A 20,131-nucleotide genomic window follows, 5' to 3' on the forward strand; every position below is an offset into this window, starting at 1 on the left:
TGCCTCCCAAGTGCTGGGATTAAAGGCATGTGCCACCATGCCCGGGCTACAGGAAACGCTTTTAACTACCAATGTTTATTTATTATTTATTCATATCCAGTCTGGCATTGAACTCACTAGGTAAGGCCAAGGATGACCTTCAACTTCTAATCTTCCAGCTTCTACCTCCCAAGTGCCAGGGTCACAGGGGTCCACCACCACACCCTGTTTTATGTGGTATTAGGGGATAGAGCCCAGGAACTCATGCATGTTAGGCAAGCACTCTACCAACAGAGCTACATGCACAGCCCCCCAAAACTTTTATCTCAAAATCATTTAATTCCTACTTTAGAATTCAGGATCTTCCTTTCCTTCACAAGTGGCCTGCTAGGATCATTCTGTTACCTTGCATATTCCTGTGGGTAAGGCGAGGAGTACCAGGTTTGGATTTCATATTTTCCAAATTCTATTACTGAAGGGTACCGACCACAGTCTTCCACTCCACTTTCACACTCTATTTTCTAATAAAGAAAAACAACAATAAAAAATTATGAAAAAATGCAAGCATCAAGAGACCAAGGAAAGGGTATATTTCACTTACGTAGTTTTTTTTCCATTTGAGGCTATCCACACCTATCAAAACCAGAACACTGATCTTAATCATGAATTTTCATGTTAAAACACACTATAGCCCCCCCCATGAAAAAAGCATCTTTGTATATAATTCATAGAAAAGCAGACTATCCTAACAATTATGACAAAGATGGGTAATAAATATGACTCAAACAGACTCAAGGTCTATAGAATTAAATTTAACAATCTGTTTGTAATTATTATTATACACGTGATAGCTAGCTCCCCGTTCCTGTACTAAGCTATACTCAGCCCACTATAAGTAAGTAATCAACTGTGCAGTGTGCAGTGGAGTATTCATCACTCCTCCTCCCATGTAGTGAGCTACATGTATGAGGCCGACAAGTTTGCCTGACTGATTTATTGTGGGAGCCTCAGTGTCTAGTATAGAGCCTGACACACACAAAAAGAAATACTTCTGGCTAATAAAAAAAAAAAACAAACTAGGTTTGGAGCCAGAAAGGTTTTTGCCTCAACAGGTAAATATGCTTGACACCAAGCCTGATTGATCAATCTGAGCTCAAGCCCTGGAAGGCACATAGTGGAAAAAGAGAACTCCCATAAGTTGTCCTATGACCTCCACATGTAAGCTGTGGCACCAGCACACATGTGCCCACATACATTTCATAATGATAAAACTAGTCTTTACCATGTTGGAATGAAAGGGCTTTATATTCATTATTACCTTTATACATGATACCAGATGAAGCCACCATCATAGTCCCCTCACCTTACCCCTTAGCCCATACCTCCCTGCCAAAATTTCACATTCATCTTAGCTAAAGGAAAACAAACACAAGGCACGCTGTTATGGGCAAAATAAGGAATGAAATGTCCAATGGTTCCTCGTATAAAAACCATCAGAAGTCTTTAGCCTGACTGGCTGTTGCTAAAAATAAAGCTTGCAAGCCTACAAGAGACAGCACTACCCCCTTAAAGTGAAGAGAGGCAGGGCAGGGACCTGGTCACACTGGTCACACATTTAATGTAGTTTACTGATATAAACAATCTGCAATTCCTAATAAATTTTGCTTTGAGAACTTTAGTAATTTGGTTAACACTGTTTCAGTGACAGTAACTGAAGCACAGATGACATTTTAAAAGGAATCATTTAGAGAAATTACTTTTAGACAGTAGAAATAAAGATGACTTCAATTGATATTGCTTTCAACACAATATTGCTTTCATCAATGCTGAAGAGTTAAAAAAATGACACATTTTTCATATGGCTGGCCATCTGTGTGGGAAGAAGCAACGGTAAACGGAAAAATGATGTTCTTTTTGGTAATAATTTTAAATAATTTTTTTCCAAGTTCAGGCAAAAATTAACAAAAATTGTTGGAAACATCTTTTTTTTGTTTTGTTTTGTTTTTTGGTCTTTTTGAGACAGGGTCTCCCTGTAGCCCCAGCTGTCCTGCCTCTGCCTCCCAGGTGCTGGGATTAAAGGTGTGAGCCACCACGCCCAGCCTGGAAACATCTTTTTAATTACATCGTATTCATTTTGTTTTATTTTTTGGTCTTTTTTTTTTTTTTTTTTTTTTTTTTTGAGACAGAGTCTCTCTGTAGCCCCAGCTACCCTAAAACTCACTATGTAGACCAAGTTGGCCTTGAACTCACAGAGATCTGCCTGCCTCTGCCTCCCGAGGACTGGGATTAAAGGCGTACACCCCCACACCTGATTTTTTGAGACAGGGTCTCTCTATAGCCCCAGCTGTCTGGGAACTCACTATGTAGACCAAGTTGGCCTTGAACTCACAGAGATCCGCCTGCCTCTGCCTGGGATTAAAAGCATGCGCCACCGCGCCCGGCCCTTATTCATTTTGTGTGTTATGTGCATGCATGTACTGTGCGGCACCTATTTGTGGAGGTCAGAGAACAACTTTTGGGAGTTGGTTCTCTCCTCCCACCATGGTTCTGGGGATCAAACGTAGGTTGTCAGGCTTGTACATCAAATGCTTTGTACTCACTTGCTGGCCCATAATTTCTATTTTTAAAATCTGTCTTGTGCTACTCTTGTTTATTTTGAGAGACTAGCAGAGTCCTTTCCTACTTCTAAAATAATTATCATTTTTATTTTTTATGTGTATGAGGTGTTAATGCTTGCATGTATCTAAGTACATCTTTGATGTGCAATGCTGGTGGAGGTCAGAAAAGGGCGTCAGATCCCCTGGAATTAGAGTTATAGTGTTGGGAACCGAACTTGGGTCCTCTACAAGAGCAGCCAGTGCTCTTAACCGCTCAGTTATCTCTCTAGCTCCCTTTCCAACTTTTAAAAGAATTATTTCTACAGTTTTTGCTTACAGTTAAAAAGATGGGCATAAGAGTTACAGAATTACAAAGGCCATGGAGGGGATGCTCTGTAAAATCACATGGTAACCTCACAGTAATAGTTAGAAGTCACATGCAACTCCTGTTCCTATAATGTGGTATCTAGGCCTTACCTCCCAAGACAGTTCCTGGGCCTGCTTAAAAACATCCAGATCCTCTTCGGTTACAACATCCTTGTTTCCAATCACATTTACATCTGTACTTTCTTGTTTGATGCTTATTTTAATTTCAGTATCTGTCATTTAAAACCAGCAGAAAGTGTATTCACTGACTTGAGTCACAGGCGACCAGTGTATATTACCAAAGTGGCACCAGCTTAGCACAGTGGGCAAACAGGGATCTCTTCTTCCATTCTGAGTTTATGAGCTTGTACAGCTAAGTACTGCTCATAGATCCAGCAGCAATTCTTTAGCTACTATAACCAAATTTTTATTTGACTATATTGTGTCATCTTTTCATAAGTTAAAACAAATGAGGGAAAATAAGTGCAATACAAAGCAAAATCATATTTTCAACCAAGATCAGAAGCTGTATCAATATTTAGTTATAGCATTCCTACAATCAGCTTTGACATCATAGAATCTACTACTTTGTCCAAATGACATATTTTGGCTTTTTGTTGTATAAAGGGTAGCAAATGTACGGGGCCCAATTTGTTCCATGAAATTCTGAAATCGGTTTCCTCCCTAAGGTAGATAACACACACAGACACACTCAAACCCAAATGCACACTTCACAGAATCACAGATCAGGCTCTGTGGAGACGGAAGCAGGATGAACCTTGTCATGAGAAAGCAATGGAGCAGAGGGAGATGCAGAGCTCAAACACCCCGCTGGCAGCACGTGCCTGGGCGGCCCTGGCCACAGAGCATGCAGAAGCACGACAGTGGCTGCTCATGCGGGACTACAAAGCCAGAAGCCACGCTATGAAGGCACCTAGGGGTTCCTAGTGTCACTACAAATGGAAATACGTAATAAAAGGTGGGAGAGTATTAGTTGGAAAAATAAAATTTTGGAGGTTTAGTCAGCATCAGAAAAAGGTCAAAGTTTCACTGCTTCTGTATGAAAGTGAAGTGAAAACAGAGAAAGAGCTAGAACCTATGTGACAAATAGGAAGTGATTGCTTTTTTTCTTTTTCTTTCAGGGGTTCAGGAGAAAGGGACGAGGCGCAGATTTGGTTGGAGCTTTGACCTTTTGCTTACCATCATCCTGATCAGGTTTAATCCTTCCGTCTGCCAAGCTCCCCTTCCCTGGTGAGGGGGTCCCCATCTGAGGGGTCACTTTATATTTTAATCTGCCTAGCATCCTGTGCTTTTTAAGAAAAGTTGTTCGCTTGAAGTGAGCAATTGCTTTAAAAATACATCCTCTAGTCATCGCCCAGCTAGAGGAGGAGCGAGAAAGCAACCTACTTCTAATATCTCTTTTTCCAAAGAAATGGGCTTTAGATTTTGCCGTGGAAGAAAATTCAGTTTTACGACGCATACGTTTGGGTGGTGCATAACTTGGGTGTCCCTTTTTTCGAGACTGTCCCTGAGTGGTATAGATATGAGAAAGTCCATCAAAGAGTGCCTTCAGCTGGCTGTTGTGAGTCAGACTGCTAAAGGAGGGCACACTGGACTGGCTGGAAGAGCTCTGGGTAGAGGTAGAAGAGGTGGAAGTGCTGGACTTTTGTGAACTGGGACTCTGACCAGAGATGGGGGTTGGGGGCGGAAGTGAAGAAGGTGGAGGTTTTAACTTTTGTGTGGTACCTGTAGCCAACACATGAGAAGTGCATGACTGTTTCTGAGAGACCTTTTTCCTTGGACGATAGTGCTTTGAAAAGTCTATTATTTCACCTCGTGATCTGCGACCATCAGGTGATGGTGTAAAAAACTTAGTAAGGCCATCAATGAGCCCTTTGGTTTTCTTGTTAACTTTAAGTGTAGAGGCAGAAATGTAGGTGGAGGTGGTGGTGATTTTGGTGGTGGCACCAGGCCGAGTGGGGTCTGTAACAGCCAATCTGCTGCTTGAGTCCTTCCCAGATGCAGCATGACCAGATGAAGGTGTGGTACAGACTTTAGTCTTTTGACCCCTACCAGGTGACCCCCTTCCTGTGAATGCATTCATGGATCCTTCATCACTGGTTACAGACCTAGGCAAAAATTTAGAGAATAGTATCAGCATTTAAGAATAGAATTAGAAAGGTATCTAAAAACAAATCTATAGAAACTAGATGCATTTTCAATGTGCTTGAGCCTAAGAAAATGAACTGGCAACTTCAAGAATGGTTTTTGTATGTGTGCCACCACCTAGATGTTTCTCTGTTGGAGAGGGTAACAGAACTACATTTGCATGTTGTGATTCTCCCAGGGCCTAACCAGCAGGTACTAGGAGAATCTATGTGGACCCAAGGGCAGTATAGGAAAGGAAAATTATGCAGATAATGAAGAACATCCAATACTTTCATTATAAGTAAACAAAAATAAGGCAACCCTGTGTTATCACAAGTAATTGTGATTTTCTGACGTGTCCTTTTTAAAGAATTAGAGGAAGCAGGTCCTATGTGTGATCCTGAAGCAAAAGAATAAGCCTAGTTAAAAGCAATTTTTAACTCAGTTTGGAAATTTACACAAATACAATTCAAGTATGTCTAGAAATTTGTACTAAAAAAAGGAAAAAAATTTTAAATCCTCTTCTCAGCAGTTTATGCTCAGGATGATAAAATAGCTAATAATACTCTCCTAGGAGAGAAGACAGTTAATTATAGCATAAAATATTGCTGAAGAAAGGACAACAATAGCAAAAAAAAAAAACAAAAAAAAAAACTGAAGATATGATTAAAGGAAAGCTACAGCAGGTCGGACATGACATGGAAAGTCTGGTGAAGAAGCAGCACATTTACCATGGTCATCATCAGACACTTGGCAGCAGAATCTCTGCCCCTAGTTTTGACTGACATTTCACTTCGTGTGATGCTGGGTTCTGGCCATATTGCTGTAGGAGGTCACTCCACAAACACAGCTGCCTACATGAACGGCAGCTGACTTGCACCTCAGGCCAGGGCTTTGGAAGCTACCCATTTTGCAGTGGAAATTTATACAATAGAAACATTTGCATATGATTATGACAATGCTGAGGCTCAAAACTGTCAATTTAGCTGAAGGCTAATAATGGAGAAATGGAAGCCTGAAAATGGTATGATACCGAATTACCAAAACACCTTGAGTAATTACAAATAAAACACATTTCAGTGGATATCTTGTACACAGAGATTTAATGAACCAATTTCTATCAGGTTCACCTGAGGTGGCTCAATGGCCAGGACTTTGCCTGGCACCAACTGCTCCAGCCAAATCAGTGAACACTGGAGGTATCTGGTATCACTAAAGTACATACTGATGGTTACCAACAAACAACTTTTCCAGACTAAAATGTGTTGGGGCTGAATCTGGAATCGATTGCCCAGAAAGGATAACATGCTTATAAAGCATGTAAAAAGAAAATCTCCCTAGACTGCCTTAAAAATTCCTAGGCTCAAAGGACAATTTTGGACAAACAAAAAGTTGGGATCAGTGCCAGATGCAATTTTCAGCTGTGTCCTTTGTTTAGAAAGTTTATATCCTAATTTGTTTTTTAAAATTGGGCCCTGAGGACACAGTCTCATTCTGAGAACAATGCTTATTCAGGATGAATGAAAAAAAAAGAAAAAAAAAAAAAGAAAACCCATGTAATTTCTATGTCAAATGATACTAAAATGAAAGATTTTATTCATAAATGTTTTATGTTTGGTTCTAGAAATTAACAATAAAAAACTTCATTTAAAAATGTCTATATACCCTATTGGTTAAAGGGCTTTCATTAAGTTTCATAGAAAACTCTAGAAAGGAGCCTGTACTTTCTATTTCTCCTTTGGGAGATAAAGTACAGAAGGGTACTATTTTTCTGACAGTACATAATATAGTGAACTACTTCAGGTAAAATAAGGGGAAAAAAGAATAATGTAGTAAGATTCACAGTGTTTGTTCAAGGCGGGGGTAAAGTACCTATTCATTTCTAAACCACAGTGCCCCTTTCACTAAGCCTATAGAGAGCCTGATAACTTATTGGTACAATGGCTAAAGATACGTAAGTTGGGTAAATTCATTTGTATATTCCTTGCTGAATACTGATAACCAAATCTATACTCTATATAGGTTAATATATATTCATTTCACTTTAACTTTTCTCAACTGGGTTTTATTGACAATTATATGACAACAGGGCAGTGGAAATACGGGTATCATACTAGATCTTAGGCCACTGCAACAAATATATTACCTCTATTTTTGCATACATCTGCACCTGCAAAAAGATCTATGTAACTCTTTGAGGACAAAGAGTCATCTGCAGGTTTCTCAGAAGCTATTAATTTGGGGGGGGGGACCCTAAAAAGCAGTAATATTATATTAAAAGGGATAGGCATTTTCCTAAAATGTTACCTGGAGGATGAAAGAGATTCTCTATGACATGGACACATTAACCTCTGCTGTAAAAACCTGCATTCACATGTAGCTGCTCTAACACTTAGCCAGCAATAAAGCAGGCTGACCAAGTTGGAGGTTGGCATTCTTTCCATCTTGCTGCTTGAACTACGTCACTGAGTATCAGAGCTACTGCCAAGACAAAACCCCAAAATGCCAATTGAAATTAAAAAATGTTATTTTGGGGGAAAAAAAATCCCACTGCTCATACAAAAGGACAAAGAGTCCTCATTCTTTGAGTTTAGAAAAATTATGCTAAAAAACCCTAACAAAATCTGAGGGGGTTACAATCACCTACATCTTTAAAGCACAACACGAAAGGTTTCTTTTAATAAGATCTCAACCTACAACAATCGTTGCTTTAATTTATTTTTCGGTCGTCCAATGGGTTTTGCATATCGTCGTTTTATTTGCGCAGCTTTCTCATGAAGTAGTTTTCTTCCCTTTTTCTTTGGTCTGCAGACTTGGCAAATCCACATCCCTGAATTAATATATATATGAAAAAATATTTTAATGTTTCACTTAAGAAGAAGATAGTAAATCTAAATCTGTAGCTGTAGTAAGCTGCCTGAAGGTGTTTGCATGGAGAACGTTATTCTAGAAAGGTGGCCGCTCCCTCTGCCATTCTTCTCAGAGGCCACAGCTAAGATTCCACGTGGGGAGAACAGAGGCCGCCCCTATGTCAGAACTCTTCCCTAAAGCGGTTCCCACTGTCACTAAGTCTCCTACCACCACACAATCACACATGGAACCTCTGTCAGGTGTTATTTTTTCACCTGGCAAAAACATTTTCAAGTCAATCAGTCTTTGAAATTTCCATGGGAAAAAATTATTTTTGCTTGTTTTATCAATCCCTTCTGGTAATTTCCAACACTAAAAATGATTATCAGTATAAGATTTGTATGATTATGAATTATGAACTAGAATTTTAAAATTAAAACATATCAAGTACTCTGGAATTATAATAATTGAAATTATACATCTGGCACTTAGAAACAGGTCAACTGAAAAACCAGAAGAACCGAACACTGCAGATAAGCTTAGCACATCAAAAAGGTCCAATTCAAATCAGAAGGGAAAGATGGAAAGAGTCAACAAACTAAACTATCTGGAAGGAAAATATCTATTTCCTATTCTTCACAAAAATGCATCTTTCTTCTCTCTCTGTCTCTCTGTGAGACCAGGTTTCTTACAGCCTGGCCTTGAACTACTACTGATCTTCCTGCCTCAGGCTCTTGAAGGCTGGGGTTATAGGCCAATGCTGAGATTTTGGGCATAAACCATCACATCCAGCTACAAAAATTCTGTACACTAATTTTAAAAAAAGAAACTTTAACAACAACAAAAAGCCTGATGTACAACTAGCTCCCTAGTAAAATATAATTTCCTTGGGGGGGGGAGCACAAAAACAAAAATCTAGGTAAAGAAAACTATGTAAAAAATAAAATGTTACAAATACCAGGTAATCTAAACTGAAGCTCTAAGTACTATCATGAATTTGACTACCATTAAAAATGGTCTGCGCCAGGTGTGGTGGCACACGCCTTTAGGCACTCAGGAAGCAGAGGCAGGCTGATCTCTGTGAGTTCCAGGCCAGCATGGTCTACATAGTGAGTTCCAGGCCAGCTGGGACTACAGGGAGACCCTGTCTCAAAAAGACCAAGCCAAAACCAAACCAAACAAAAAACACAGGGGAAAAAAATATTCCCATACACTGATGGTCAGTCTAAAAACTCATACGGCCTTTCAAGTATGTGGCCTTTAATGCAGGGAATTTATCTTAAAGAAATAATTGTGAGTGGGGGGAAAATGGCAATACTGAAAGATCTATCATAGAGAATTGGTTAATTAAATCAGTCATGGTTCATTTATACATGAGGCTGCAAAATGAAACACCCTCAGGAAGCACCTAGATTGTGTGACTAAAGCAAATCATACACGACAGGAGGGACAGTGAGGACAGCAAAGTAAAGCAGGCGGGCCCACCCTAGATAGCTCAAGTTTGAATTTTAAAAGTACAACCAACGCTTATTTGTGGCCCAAAGTCAGCAGGTTTAGAACCCCTTCTCTACACAATGCTTTGCATAACTCTTTAAAACCATGTTTATGAGAACAAGCAATGATATGTGAATGCTTACAATCTATTATTGAGGAGGGAAGAAACTTAAGGTTATATGAACATGCCCTGGTGTTCCTTTGCAGAGGCAGGGAAAGTTTTTCCAAATGATTTTTCTTTATGTTTGTATTTTCTATACTTTCCACAATGTAAATACACATATTCTACAATAAAAAGGTAAGCTCACTTTTAAATACTACAAAACTGAGAGGGCAGGGGAAGAGCTGGGCTTAGCTGTCTTCCATAATAAACACAGAAGAAAACTCCACGTTATACCAGTTACAAGATAATTTAGATGCTCATGTTTGAAATATCAACTAACAGCCCAAAACAGTGATGGCTTCCTCATGAAGCACTCTGAAGTCATCAGCGTCATCCTGAATTTCGAAAGTAAAAAATTAATTATCTTTAAATGTATTGGGATAATACAGAGGGAGTTCTGATATAAAATCCAAACTTATTTAATAAGGGAGTTGTTTGGGGGCAAGAGAGACTTTTTCTCATTCCTAGGTCAAAATTAGAGTATTTTATATATCTAAAACCCCCCCAAACTAAATGCTTTTATACTTTTTCTATCCAGAATCTGCAAGAACATACAGGTGGAGGTAGGGGACTCCCAGACATCAGAATAAGACTAACAAGTAAGTAATAAACTACCTTCTTTTTCCTTTTTTAAAGTACTGGGAATTAAACTTAGGACCTCACACATGCTAGACAAACATTGTACTACTGAACTACATTCCAAAAGCCTACATTTTTAATATGGTTTAAAAGTTCACCTTTTGGCATTCTGGAAAGTGGTGGGTCACAGCACTCCATATGGAATCCTCTATCACAGGAATCACAAAAAAGCATATTATCCTGTAATATAACATATTGGAGAGTAATTGAGACTGAAAACCAACTGTAGATCTCCAAATAGTCTCATGTTACCAGAGTCACAATAACGACAAGTAAGCAAGGAGCATCAATTTTCCACTTTTGTTTGACAAAACAAATATTTAACATTTAAATAGACAATAGAAGCATTCTCTGCAGAGGACAGCCTGGGTGCTGAGACTCAGTTTCCTGGAGAAGGGCCGATAAGATGAACTTACCGCATTCTTTCCTTGGATCCTACATGCACTGCACGTCTTGCACTCGATGCACTGCCACCTTAAGGCCTTTACATTTGTAGTTAACTCGGGACAAAATTTCAAGCAGGATGGGTGTCCTATAAGAATAAAACACAATTGCTTTATGGAATAGTGCCTAGACTTGTGTGATTTTTAACTCCTTTTCCCTGTATTTAATGGATAGCTGTGATGCCAACCAATGAGGCCTAGGAACCTGAGAAGACAAGATCAGAGAATCTGAATTGTACCGACTTCCTTTTCTCTGATTTTTCATCTTCTTTCCCTGTATGTAAAAGAATGACTGTGTAAATGCTTTCCCTGAGACAAATTTCAAAATTTATCTGTATTCCAACCATTAGTCTTAGGGAACTTAAAGAAAATGGGTGTTCTGTTGGTATCCTCTCCATCTTTACCAAGCACCATCTGCTCACTATACTGTATCGGTGGTACCCAAAGTCAAACAATTGCTCTCTGTGTGATGAATCATCTAAGGTTTAAAAAAAAAGGGCTAAATGAGAAAGTAGTTGAGCATGGTGGTACACACCTGTTATCACAGAACTTGAGAATAATTTGAGGCAGGAGAACTGAGAGTCTGAGGCCAGCCTGGACTAAGTAACAAGATACCCCCTCAACAAACAGCTGGAGCTGCTTAATATGCTATAACTGTAAGTGTCTTAATTCATTCACTCATTCAATAGTACACAAAGAGCATCCCTTTGCTGAGACAGAACAGGAAGATCCCACCGCCATTTTGTCCCTGGGTCACTGAGTTTCCATTCTGTAAGGAGGAGAACAAGCAGTAAATTTGAGATAGCTATGAGGAGGACAAATTTCAGGCAAAATGGACTAAAGCAAGATGTACTCCTTCAGCTAGTTTCCTTCCTTTTCTTGAGCACTGAGCTACTCTACACAGTTCCAGGCACTTTTTAATGTAGAGTTCCAGGCACTACATATCAGTGTCTCCATAGAACGATGCTGGACACCTGGCTTCCATGAGTAAGGGATTCCTCCCTACAAGTTTGGAGACTGTGAGCCTCAGTTCTGGAAATCAATTCAGTTTAAACACTAATGGTCTTTTATCACATAACCCTGAGGAGGTCTCTAAACTTGATTTTTTAAAAAAAATCTGATCTTTAAATAGTAAGAACATTAGTAAATCCCACGTGAAAGAACTTATAAACCAAGTTGCAAAAGAAACCCGAGGGGTAATAAAAAAAAAAAAGCAGATTCTGCAATTTCAAAACTGTTTTATAATTTCCTGACTGTGGCAGCTTCATTGTTTAAATATGTATTTTGGGTTGCTGCCAAAAAGGTCCTCCTCCCTAAAGCTTCACAGGTGCTTCATAAAATCCACCCACCAGGAGATTTGCCTTTTTGAAGTAAAAACATTCAAAATCAATCATCAATACTGTTAATAAAACTACACAATTCCTGGCTCTTAAAAATAAAAAACTAAACATTTGTATCTAAGATGTTCAGGAAATCAAACACTGTCAATTGATTGCAACTTGAGGCAGGAGAAACAGCCAGGCAGATGCAGCTAACCTCTGATACCACTCTCATTCAAATGAATGAGAGAAAAGGGTTTAAATATATAAAAATGGGATCAATCACCTCTCTGTGCTCAAGAATGGCAAACAAAAGCAGCTTACTTGTCCCTGGAAGAGTAACCTCAGAAGGGGGAGGGAGGAGGCCACTTTGATCAGCTCACCCTTCACGTTACTGAGGAGACCAAAACTCAACTTTTAAAGAACAGCAATTTAAATTCCACCCTTAAAATGAATCCTATCAGCTTAAAAATACCATTTACTGGCCCCCTCCTTTATTACTTCCTCTAAGTCATACATCACTGGCACATATGACCTCAATTTCATGCACTGAATTTTTCTCTACATTAAAATCTGCTTTTGTACTTTGTAGCTTGGCATCCAGAAACTATGGTAATTCACATCATATTACAGCTTACTATTTATTCCCACAGATGGCCTGTAATAGAGATTTTTTAATAATTAGGCATTTGGAAAAGTAATAGATTTCAGGCATTTTCAATCCAAAGCAAGAAACATTCTTCCTTTTAATGCTTCTCTCACTTTAAGCAATATTATCTCAAACTACTACTATTTAAGCTACCCTATCAAATTCCAGAATCTTCCGTCTATCTTCCTTTTAGGAAGCAATCTTCCCTTTATTTCGTTTAGAGAACTGGCTAAAGAGCCTTCAAGCTCTAAATTTCTAGGGTTTTGTAAAAGATGCTGAGCAATGAAAAGAAATTTCCACTTTATTTTCTCACAGCTAACTTTGAAAGACAAAAGACTGTAACTGAGTCTTGATTTATTGCTACAAATCTAGTCATGAGATAACAGGAATCAATAATGTCACTCCTTACCTCCTACTTAGCCATTCCATAAACTCAACTATTTCCTCTAAAATTCTTGTTCTCTCTGCTGACACAATTCATGATGACTGTCTTCCTAGAGCTAGTTTTGCTATGGCAGCTAGCAGTTTGTCAGATCTGAGAGCCACAGTGTGTGTTCGTTCATTTGTTCATTCATTCGTTCATTCATTCATTCATTCATTCATTCATTGTTATACAGACAAAGAAGTATTCAGAGTCTCTGATCATTTTAAACCAAAGAAAAATGGCTTAAAACTAAGTAAGTGCCAAAGGAACCGCAACGAATAGAAATTATTTTTGGAGGAAGTACTTGAGAAGAAAAAAACAGAAGCTGTAGTAAATAGAATAATGGCCCTAGAAGCTGTCTGTGCCCTGGTTCCCATAATAGGTAGTAAAAGCAACTCTTCAGATGCAGATATAATTAAAAGATGGGGTGGGAAAGGAGATGCTGAGAACATGTGAGGATGTCTACCTGTCATGACCGGCTTTCAAGATGTAAGAAGGGAGGCCAAAAGGTATTTCTAGCAGCTGGGAAGGGGGCTCACCTGACAGTCACCCAGGAAAGGGGCTTACAACAACACAAGGAACTAAATCCTGTCAACAGTCCAAATGGACAAGGAGATGCATGGATCCTCTTCCTTAAGATTTTTAAAGAGCCCAGTCCTGCTGCTTGAGTCCTATGATAGACTTTTGTACTAGCTGTAAAATTAGCTCCATAGTACAGTACCTACCTAGCATGCACAAGACAAGGAGAGAAAGGAAGCTGGAAGATTCAGATAGCAGGCCCCTCAGACTGGCTATTTGACGAGCAGTGTGTCTAAGTACCCTTAATTCAGCTAACATTAAATAAGCACTAGAAACAAGAGGGAGAAGATAGACATGATTCCCACCCTTTCAGGTCATATTGTAGATGGACAAGCATTAAACAAAAATTAGCATTAATGCACCCCAGAAGCAGAGGCAGGAGGACTGAAAGTTTAAGGCCAGCACAGGCTACACAGCGAAACCCTGCTCTTAATAACCAAGAGTTGGAGATGTAGCTTGGTGGTAGAGTGCTTACCTACCATGCACAAGGCCTGTGCTGAATTGCTCAGCACCACAAGGAAAGGGACCACCACAATACTAACAACAAATCTCAGCACACAAACACCTTGCTTCTCCTGGAGGGTCTCATTTCAGCAAACGACATACCATGCACACTTAGTTACAGGCAGTGCCGACATCCACTCTCCTATCTCACATCAAGGAATCACCAAAAACACTTTGATTATACTTCCTAATCATATCCTGAAACCTAACATACCTATTCTTCTCTATCAGACCCACACAGATCTGCTTTTTAATAATCTAGATCTCATCTTGACCTTCCTTTCTCTCATCAATTATTCTACTATAGCCTAAGTTACTTTTAAATCTGATCATGGAATTTTTCCATGGCTACCAATTACTATTAGGAAAAATCCAAGTACTTTCATATAGGCTGCCTTGCAGACTGGAATTCTCTTAACTCTATCCCATATCATATAACTCCCTACATCATGAACTTGTATTTGGCACATCAGTACTGATCAACTCTTCTCTCCTGAATATACTATGCTCTTCTCTGTGTGTTGCCTTCCCCTACCTGCCCTCCTCTGGTCCCATCTACTCCCATCTTGGTTTAAGGAGGCCATCCCCTTTTCTCTCAATGAGTTCTACTGGAGCTGCCCCATGCACCTGCTCTTGCCATAAGGCCCACAGACTCCTCCACACACTACTGATGTTCAACTTTACCTCAGGCCCCAAAGCCCAAAGCAATGGAGGCAGCTGCTCATGGACTAAAATCTCTGAAACTCTGATCCAAGACAAACTCACTGACTCTTAAGTTGACTCAGGTTACCTGGCCACAGTAATCAGAAATGTGACACAACACAACTTTAGTGAACTAACAGTCTAGAAGCAAGATTTCTGTTTCCTGCCTTCTATTCTGGACCATTCAATCCTGCTTTGGGCTTCTGTAGGGTGGGGCTGCCCTTCCTCCAGGGCCTCTTCCAGTATTCCTCATTTTGGGGGGAAGTTCCCTTTCCTCTTCTTTGAAGACTCACTAGTTAAGACGCCTTTCCAGTTCAAGGATTCAATCTGTGTCTAGTCATTGTGAAGCTAACCAGCTGCTCCAACTGCTCCTTGAGGCATATACACACAATGACCTTAAGAAACTAGTGCAGGGGCTGGAGAGATAGTTCAGTGGTTAAAAACACTGACTGTTCTTGCAGAAGAGGCCTCTGGGTTCAAATCCCAGGACCCACATGGCAGCTAACAATTGTCCATAACTCCAGTTCCAGGGGATCCAACAGCTTCTTCTGTCCTCCTCAGGCAATGCAGGACACGGGTATACTCACCTACATACACGCACACACATAGAATAAAAATAATAAATAAAAAATATTTTAAAAAAGAAACTAGTGCAGAGAGAAGACACATAGACACAGACAGATAGACACATAGAAAGAGAGAGAAAGAGAGAGAGAGAGAGAGAGAGAGAGAGAGAGAGAGAGAGAGAGAAAGAAAAGAAAATTTTACATAGACAGCTGGGCATGGTGGCCCAAGCCTTTAGTCCCAGTTCTGAGGAGGCAGAGGCAGGCAGATCTCTGTGAGATCCAAGCCAGTCTGGTCTACATAGCAAGTGCCAGGCCAGCTGGGGCTACAGGAAGACCCTGTCTCAAAAAGAAACCAACCAACCAACCAACCAACAAAAAAACCCACTTATATAGCCAAAGACTATACCAGCTCCCTCCAGTAATTTTTTTTTTTCAGGAGTACAGATGAACCCAGGAGGGACTTCAGGTTCCTGGGGGTAGACTGATACTCTACTCCAGCTCCTGTACTGAACTGTAGAGGGGTTTTCTCCCTCTCCCAGCTGCAGCACAGCAGCCTTTCTGCTGCCTCCCGTTTCAATGAGTTTCCACTTAGTACGATGCTGCAATTTTGAACTGTACACTTATCTTAGATTTGCTAATTTGAAAACACACATGCACACAACTCATCTGTAAGTAAGATTTAACCACCCAGCAATCTGAGCAGCCGACACAAAATTTCATTTGGTATAATATCTAATACTTATGTGAAGCTAATTAAAGATAATTTGGCCTTAATGAGGCAAGGAGAATATAACAGTGTTAATTTCAAAGGAGGCTGATCCATGAAAGTCAAGTGAAATCACTTCTCAGTTTTAACATTTCCAGACCTGAAGACTATCTGACAGTTCTCACATTCATAGGAGCAGCAAGGATAATCCTTCATGCTGGCCATATTACTGATCATCTTCACATGACTATCTCACTACCCTTATGCCAGCCCTGTGGATTCAGGGGATGGACATTAACAACCTCCCCATTGTACAGATCAAAAAACTGTGGTCATGCAGCCAGCAATAGAGAGAACTGGAGTCCAGGGCCAAAGATACCACGTTTGAGACCCCTTTCTATACCTCACCACACAGTTTCACTCTACAGAAACTTAACTGATATTTTTAAAGAACTTCTAGCAGGGAAAGAAAATAATCCCAATCATTTGTAGCACAGACATCTAAAAAACAGAGAAGTCCAATTAGCCTTACCCTATGATGTAAGCAGAAGGAAACGTTTATTACTTATATCTATGAAAGCTAAGCACAGTCCAAACATGACATCATGCAAATGGTTCTTCAGATAGAGATGACTAAAAGCATCAAGCGCATATGGGAAACACATTTAAGAATGATCTTCCTTACGGCTACATCTGTATTTCCTTTTTCTGGTTTTATACTGCTTATGAACATTTTTTCACAAAAGTTATTTTACGTTCAGGATGCCTTTGATCCTTACAAACAGTCGCAATTTGCCAAACAGGTCCTTCTGAGCGTGAGAAAGCAGCCATCTCCACAACATGAATCAGAGTACCAACCCAACTGTTAATCCCACTGGGACTGCTGGACCACCACCATCACAGGGCACTGCAGAGGCAGTGCAGAGGTCTTCAATGTTCTGTTTTCCTCATAATTACTGGAGGTGTCAAAATATAACACTAAAACTACAAGGACCAAAACACTCCCTAAAATTAACCATATTTTTACTTTGACCCTTCAATTTAAAGAGAAACAAAGAACACAGAATGTTTGTCTCATCTACCAGAGGACGTCAATATCTACAAAGCATTTCACTGAGTTAAGGGACAATAGTTTTTTTGTTTGTTCTTTCCCCATGAAGTAGCCAAACCCAGGCTAATATACTCAAAGAAGATTAGGCAAACTCCACAAGCACAGTGTCTCACTGTGGAGTCTAGAGAGGCACTCCATGCTATCCTCTATGCTTAACAGACACACAATGGCCCTAGGCCTTGGCTTTCTGCCCTGACAGAGGTTGAGATGATCCAGCTAAGGAAGCCCTTAACTCATTCTTGTCCATTTGTTAGGAAATAAAAGAACATATTTGAGGAGAGGAAATGTAACAATGCACCTATGCAGCCCTAGCCTGATTCTAAGAAGTATGAATGGAAAAATAAGCTTCAGAGGAAAGAAATTTTCAGTGACCTCAAGTATAAAGAAGATCAAACCTCTCTCCTTGGCAGGTCTTCAATCTGGAAAAGACCAGGGGAAATTGATTATATCAGAAAGTCTGAGATCAACCTGCTTAAAATTACACCTTGATACCCTGTGAGGGAGACTTTGAACTTATGATCCAGAAGATAACAATCTTGGATTCCTCACCAACTCATGTAAGTGTATAACCATGGGTAAGGGAATATGTGAAGGGAACTTTTCTTCCTATACTTTAAGTACCTCTGTAATCTATCTAGGTGCCTAGATAAATAGATAACTGAAGAAATGAAACAGTTTTTGAAATATACCTTAAAAATCACCAGAGGTAAACTCCAGATAAATGAATGCCACTAAACTGACTAGTTAATTTAAAAAAAGAATAATTCATTCAGAATGAGCCTTGTGAGAAAAGCCAGAAAGTATATAGAGTCAGACTGATGAGAGAGGCAGGACCTGACCAGCCTAGAACAGGGAGACTGTAGGGTTGAAATTTATTAAACTGAACACACAGATAATGTTTCTGTGCTCTTTTGTCACTGTCCATGATTCCATGGCCAGGTAAATCCTGTTCGCCAAGTCTTGGAAGCTGCTGAACCACAAAGGGCCCATTAAGTAAACCCTCTGTATAAGGACGAAGGCATTACACAGCCCCGTCATTCCTCAGTGTGGAGTATTTCCTCTATCTACCCATCAAGCAGCTCTCTTAAATGGCAACAAAACTTGAAATTCCTTACAGCGATCAAGGAGAACAACTTTACGCATGCCCAATCATGACAATGGCTGACATTTATGGTACATTACTTACTAGCTCTTGTAAGCCATGTGCTTGGCTGTTTGATTCCTTGGATTATCAAGAAGTGCATGCTATAATCTCTCCAGAGGAATTGAGGCTTCGAATGATTAATGAGCTTGAGATAAAGGATCTGGGTTTCCGCTGGCTTGAGTTTACTCTTAACCACTGTACTACATGAGAGTATGCTAAGGGTTTTGCAAGGCTGTTTTTCTTCATCCTCCTTTTGGTTTTGGTTTATGATGCTGGGACTTGAACCCTTGTGCATAGTACGTTTTACCACTAAGGTAAAACTCCAGCTGCTGGTCATGAATTTTTTTAAAGATTTATTTATTTTTTATGTGTATGAGTGTTTGCCTGCGTGTATGTGAGTGCACCACCTACATGTTTGGTGCCCACAGAGGCCAGAAGAGGGTGTCAGATACCCTGGAAATGGAGATATGGATGGTTGTTAGCTGTCATGTGGGTGCTGGGAACCAAACCCTGGTACAGTCCTCTGCAAGAGCAGCCAGTGCTCTTGCTCTTAACCACTGAGCAATCTCTCTAGCTAAAATAATATTTTGAGAAAAAATATTTCAGTACTAGGGAGAAAAACAAAATATCAACCCAGAAAGACGAACTTTTTAAAATCTTGGGCTGGGGGATAAGAACTGAGCAGTATAGTGTTTGCCCAGCATGCATAATCCCTAGCACCAAAGGTGGGGAGGAATCTAGTACCCACCACTCTATCTGCTGGGGTGTGTATACATGTAACCTAGGCAAGAGTTACGCGCTTAATCAAAAACACTGGCCAGGAAAACAGACTTTTTTTTTGGTCTTTTTGAGACAAGGTCTCCCTGCAGCCCCAGCTGGACTGGAACTCACTATGTAGACCAGGTTGGCCTTGAACTCAGATTCACCTGGGATTAAAGGTATGTACCACCACATACCTAGCTTGGAAAACAGACTTGCAAATCAACCTTGCCTACCTTATTCCAGGCAATCTGAATTTCTTATGCCTTATGACTTCTTGTTTCTACTGTTGAGATTTCTAGAATCCTGTCCCTTTCATTCAGGCACAGAGCTGGGCTGAAATATAACATTCCACTAGTAGGTGTCACAACCTGAAACACTCGACTCAGTGTGCAGACGGCAGGCTACAGAAAACAAACTGATTCTAGTTGTATTTATCTTAAAATTCTCTACCATGATCTAGACATGACTGTAGTCCAAGCTACTGGGAAGGTGAGACAGTTGATTGCTTGAGACTAGGAGTTAGGAGTTCAGCTCAGGCAACTCTGGCATTTTAAAAGTTAGGTAGCCAGGTGTGATGGTGCATGCCTTTAATCCCAGTACTCGGGAGGCAGAGGCAGGCTGATCTCTGTGAGTTCAAGGCCAGCCTGGTCTATGTAGTGAGTTCCGGGGCTATAGGGAGACCCTGTCTCAGAAAGACCAAAAAAAAAAAAAAAGAAAAAAAAAAAAAAAAGGTTACATATGGGGGCTGGAGAGATGGCTCAGCAGTTGAGTACTGACTCCATTTGCAGAGGACCTGGGTTCAATTCTCGGCACCCACATGGAGGTTAACAACTATCCATAAGTACAGTTCAAGGGTATCCGACACCATCTTCTGACCTCTGCTGGCATTGCACGACATGGGTTCACTTACACATATGCAGGCAATACATGTATATACATAAAAACTTAAAAAAAAAAAAAATGGGGGGGGGCGTCTTTTTTTTTTT

The 20,131-nt window shown here is 40.1% G+C and overlaps 1 protein-coding gene across 6 annotated transcripts in view; it reads right to left on the reverse strand.

Moving 5' to 3' along the window:
- The window catches only part of Kat6b (lysine acetyltransferase 6B), a 201,979-nt gene that overhangs the window by 50,883 nt on the left and 130,965 nt on the right, over positions 1–20,131 (reverse strand). For 3 of the 6 annotated variants that reach the window (XM_029554448.1, XM_029554449.1, XM_008849903.3), the window contains exons 4-9: positions 10,653–10,768; positions 10,335–10,416; positions 7,788–7,920; positions 4,143–5,071; positions 3,054–3,175; positions 385–500 (exon numbers count right to left, since the gene is read on the reverse strand). In XM_029554448.1, the coding sequence (XP_029410308.1) occupies positions 385–500; positions 3,054–3,175; positions 4,143–5,071; positions 7,788–7,920; positions 10,335–10,416; positions 10,653–10,768 (1,498 nt within the window). The remainder of the gene's footprint in view (positions 1–384; positions 501–3,053; positions 3,176–4,142; positions 5,072–7,787; positions 7,921–10,334; positions 10,417–10,652; positions 10,769–20,131) is intronic. The other 3 variants (XM_008849901.2, XM_029554450.1, XM_017802385.2) reach the window with 2 other exon arrangements.

This window comes from Nannospalax galili, unplaced genomic scaffold, assembly GCF_000622305.1.
Source record: "Nannospalax galili isolate Female #2095 unplaced genomic scaffold, S.galili_v1.0 scaffold83, whole genome shotgun sequence".
NCBI lineage: Eukaryota > Metazoa > Chordata > Mammalia > Rodentia > Spalacidae > Nannospalax > Nannospalax galili.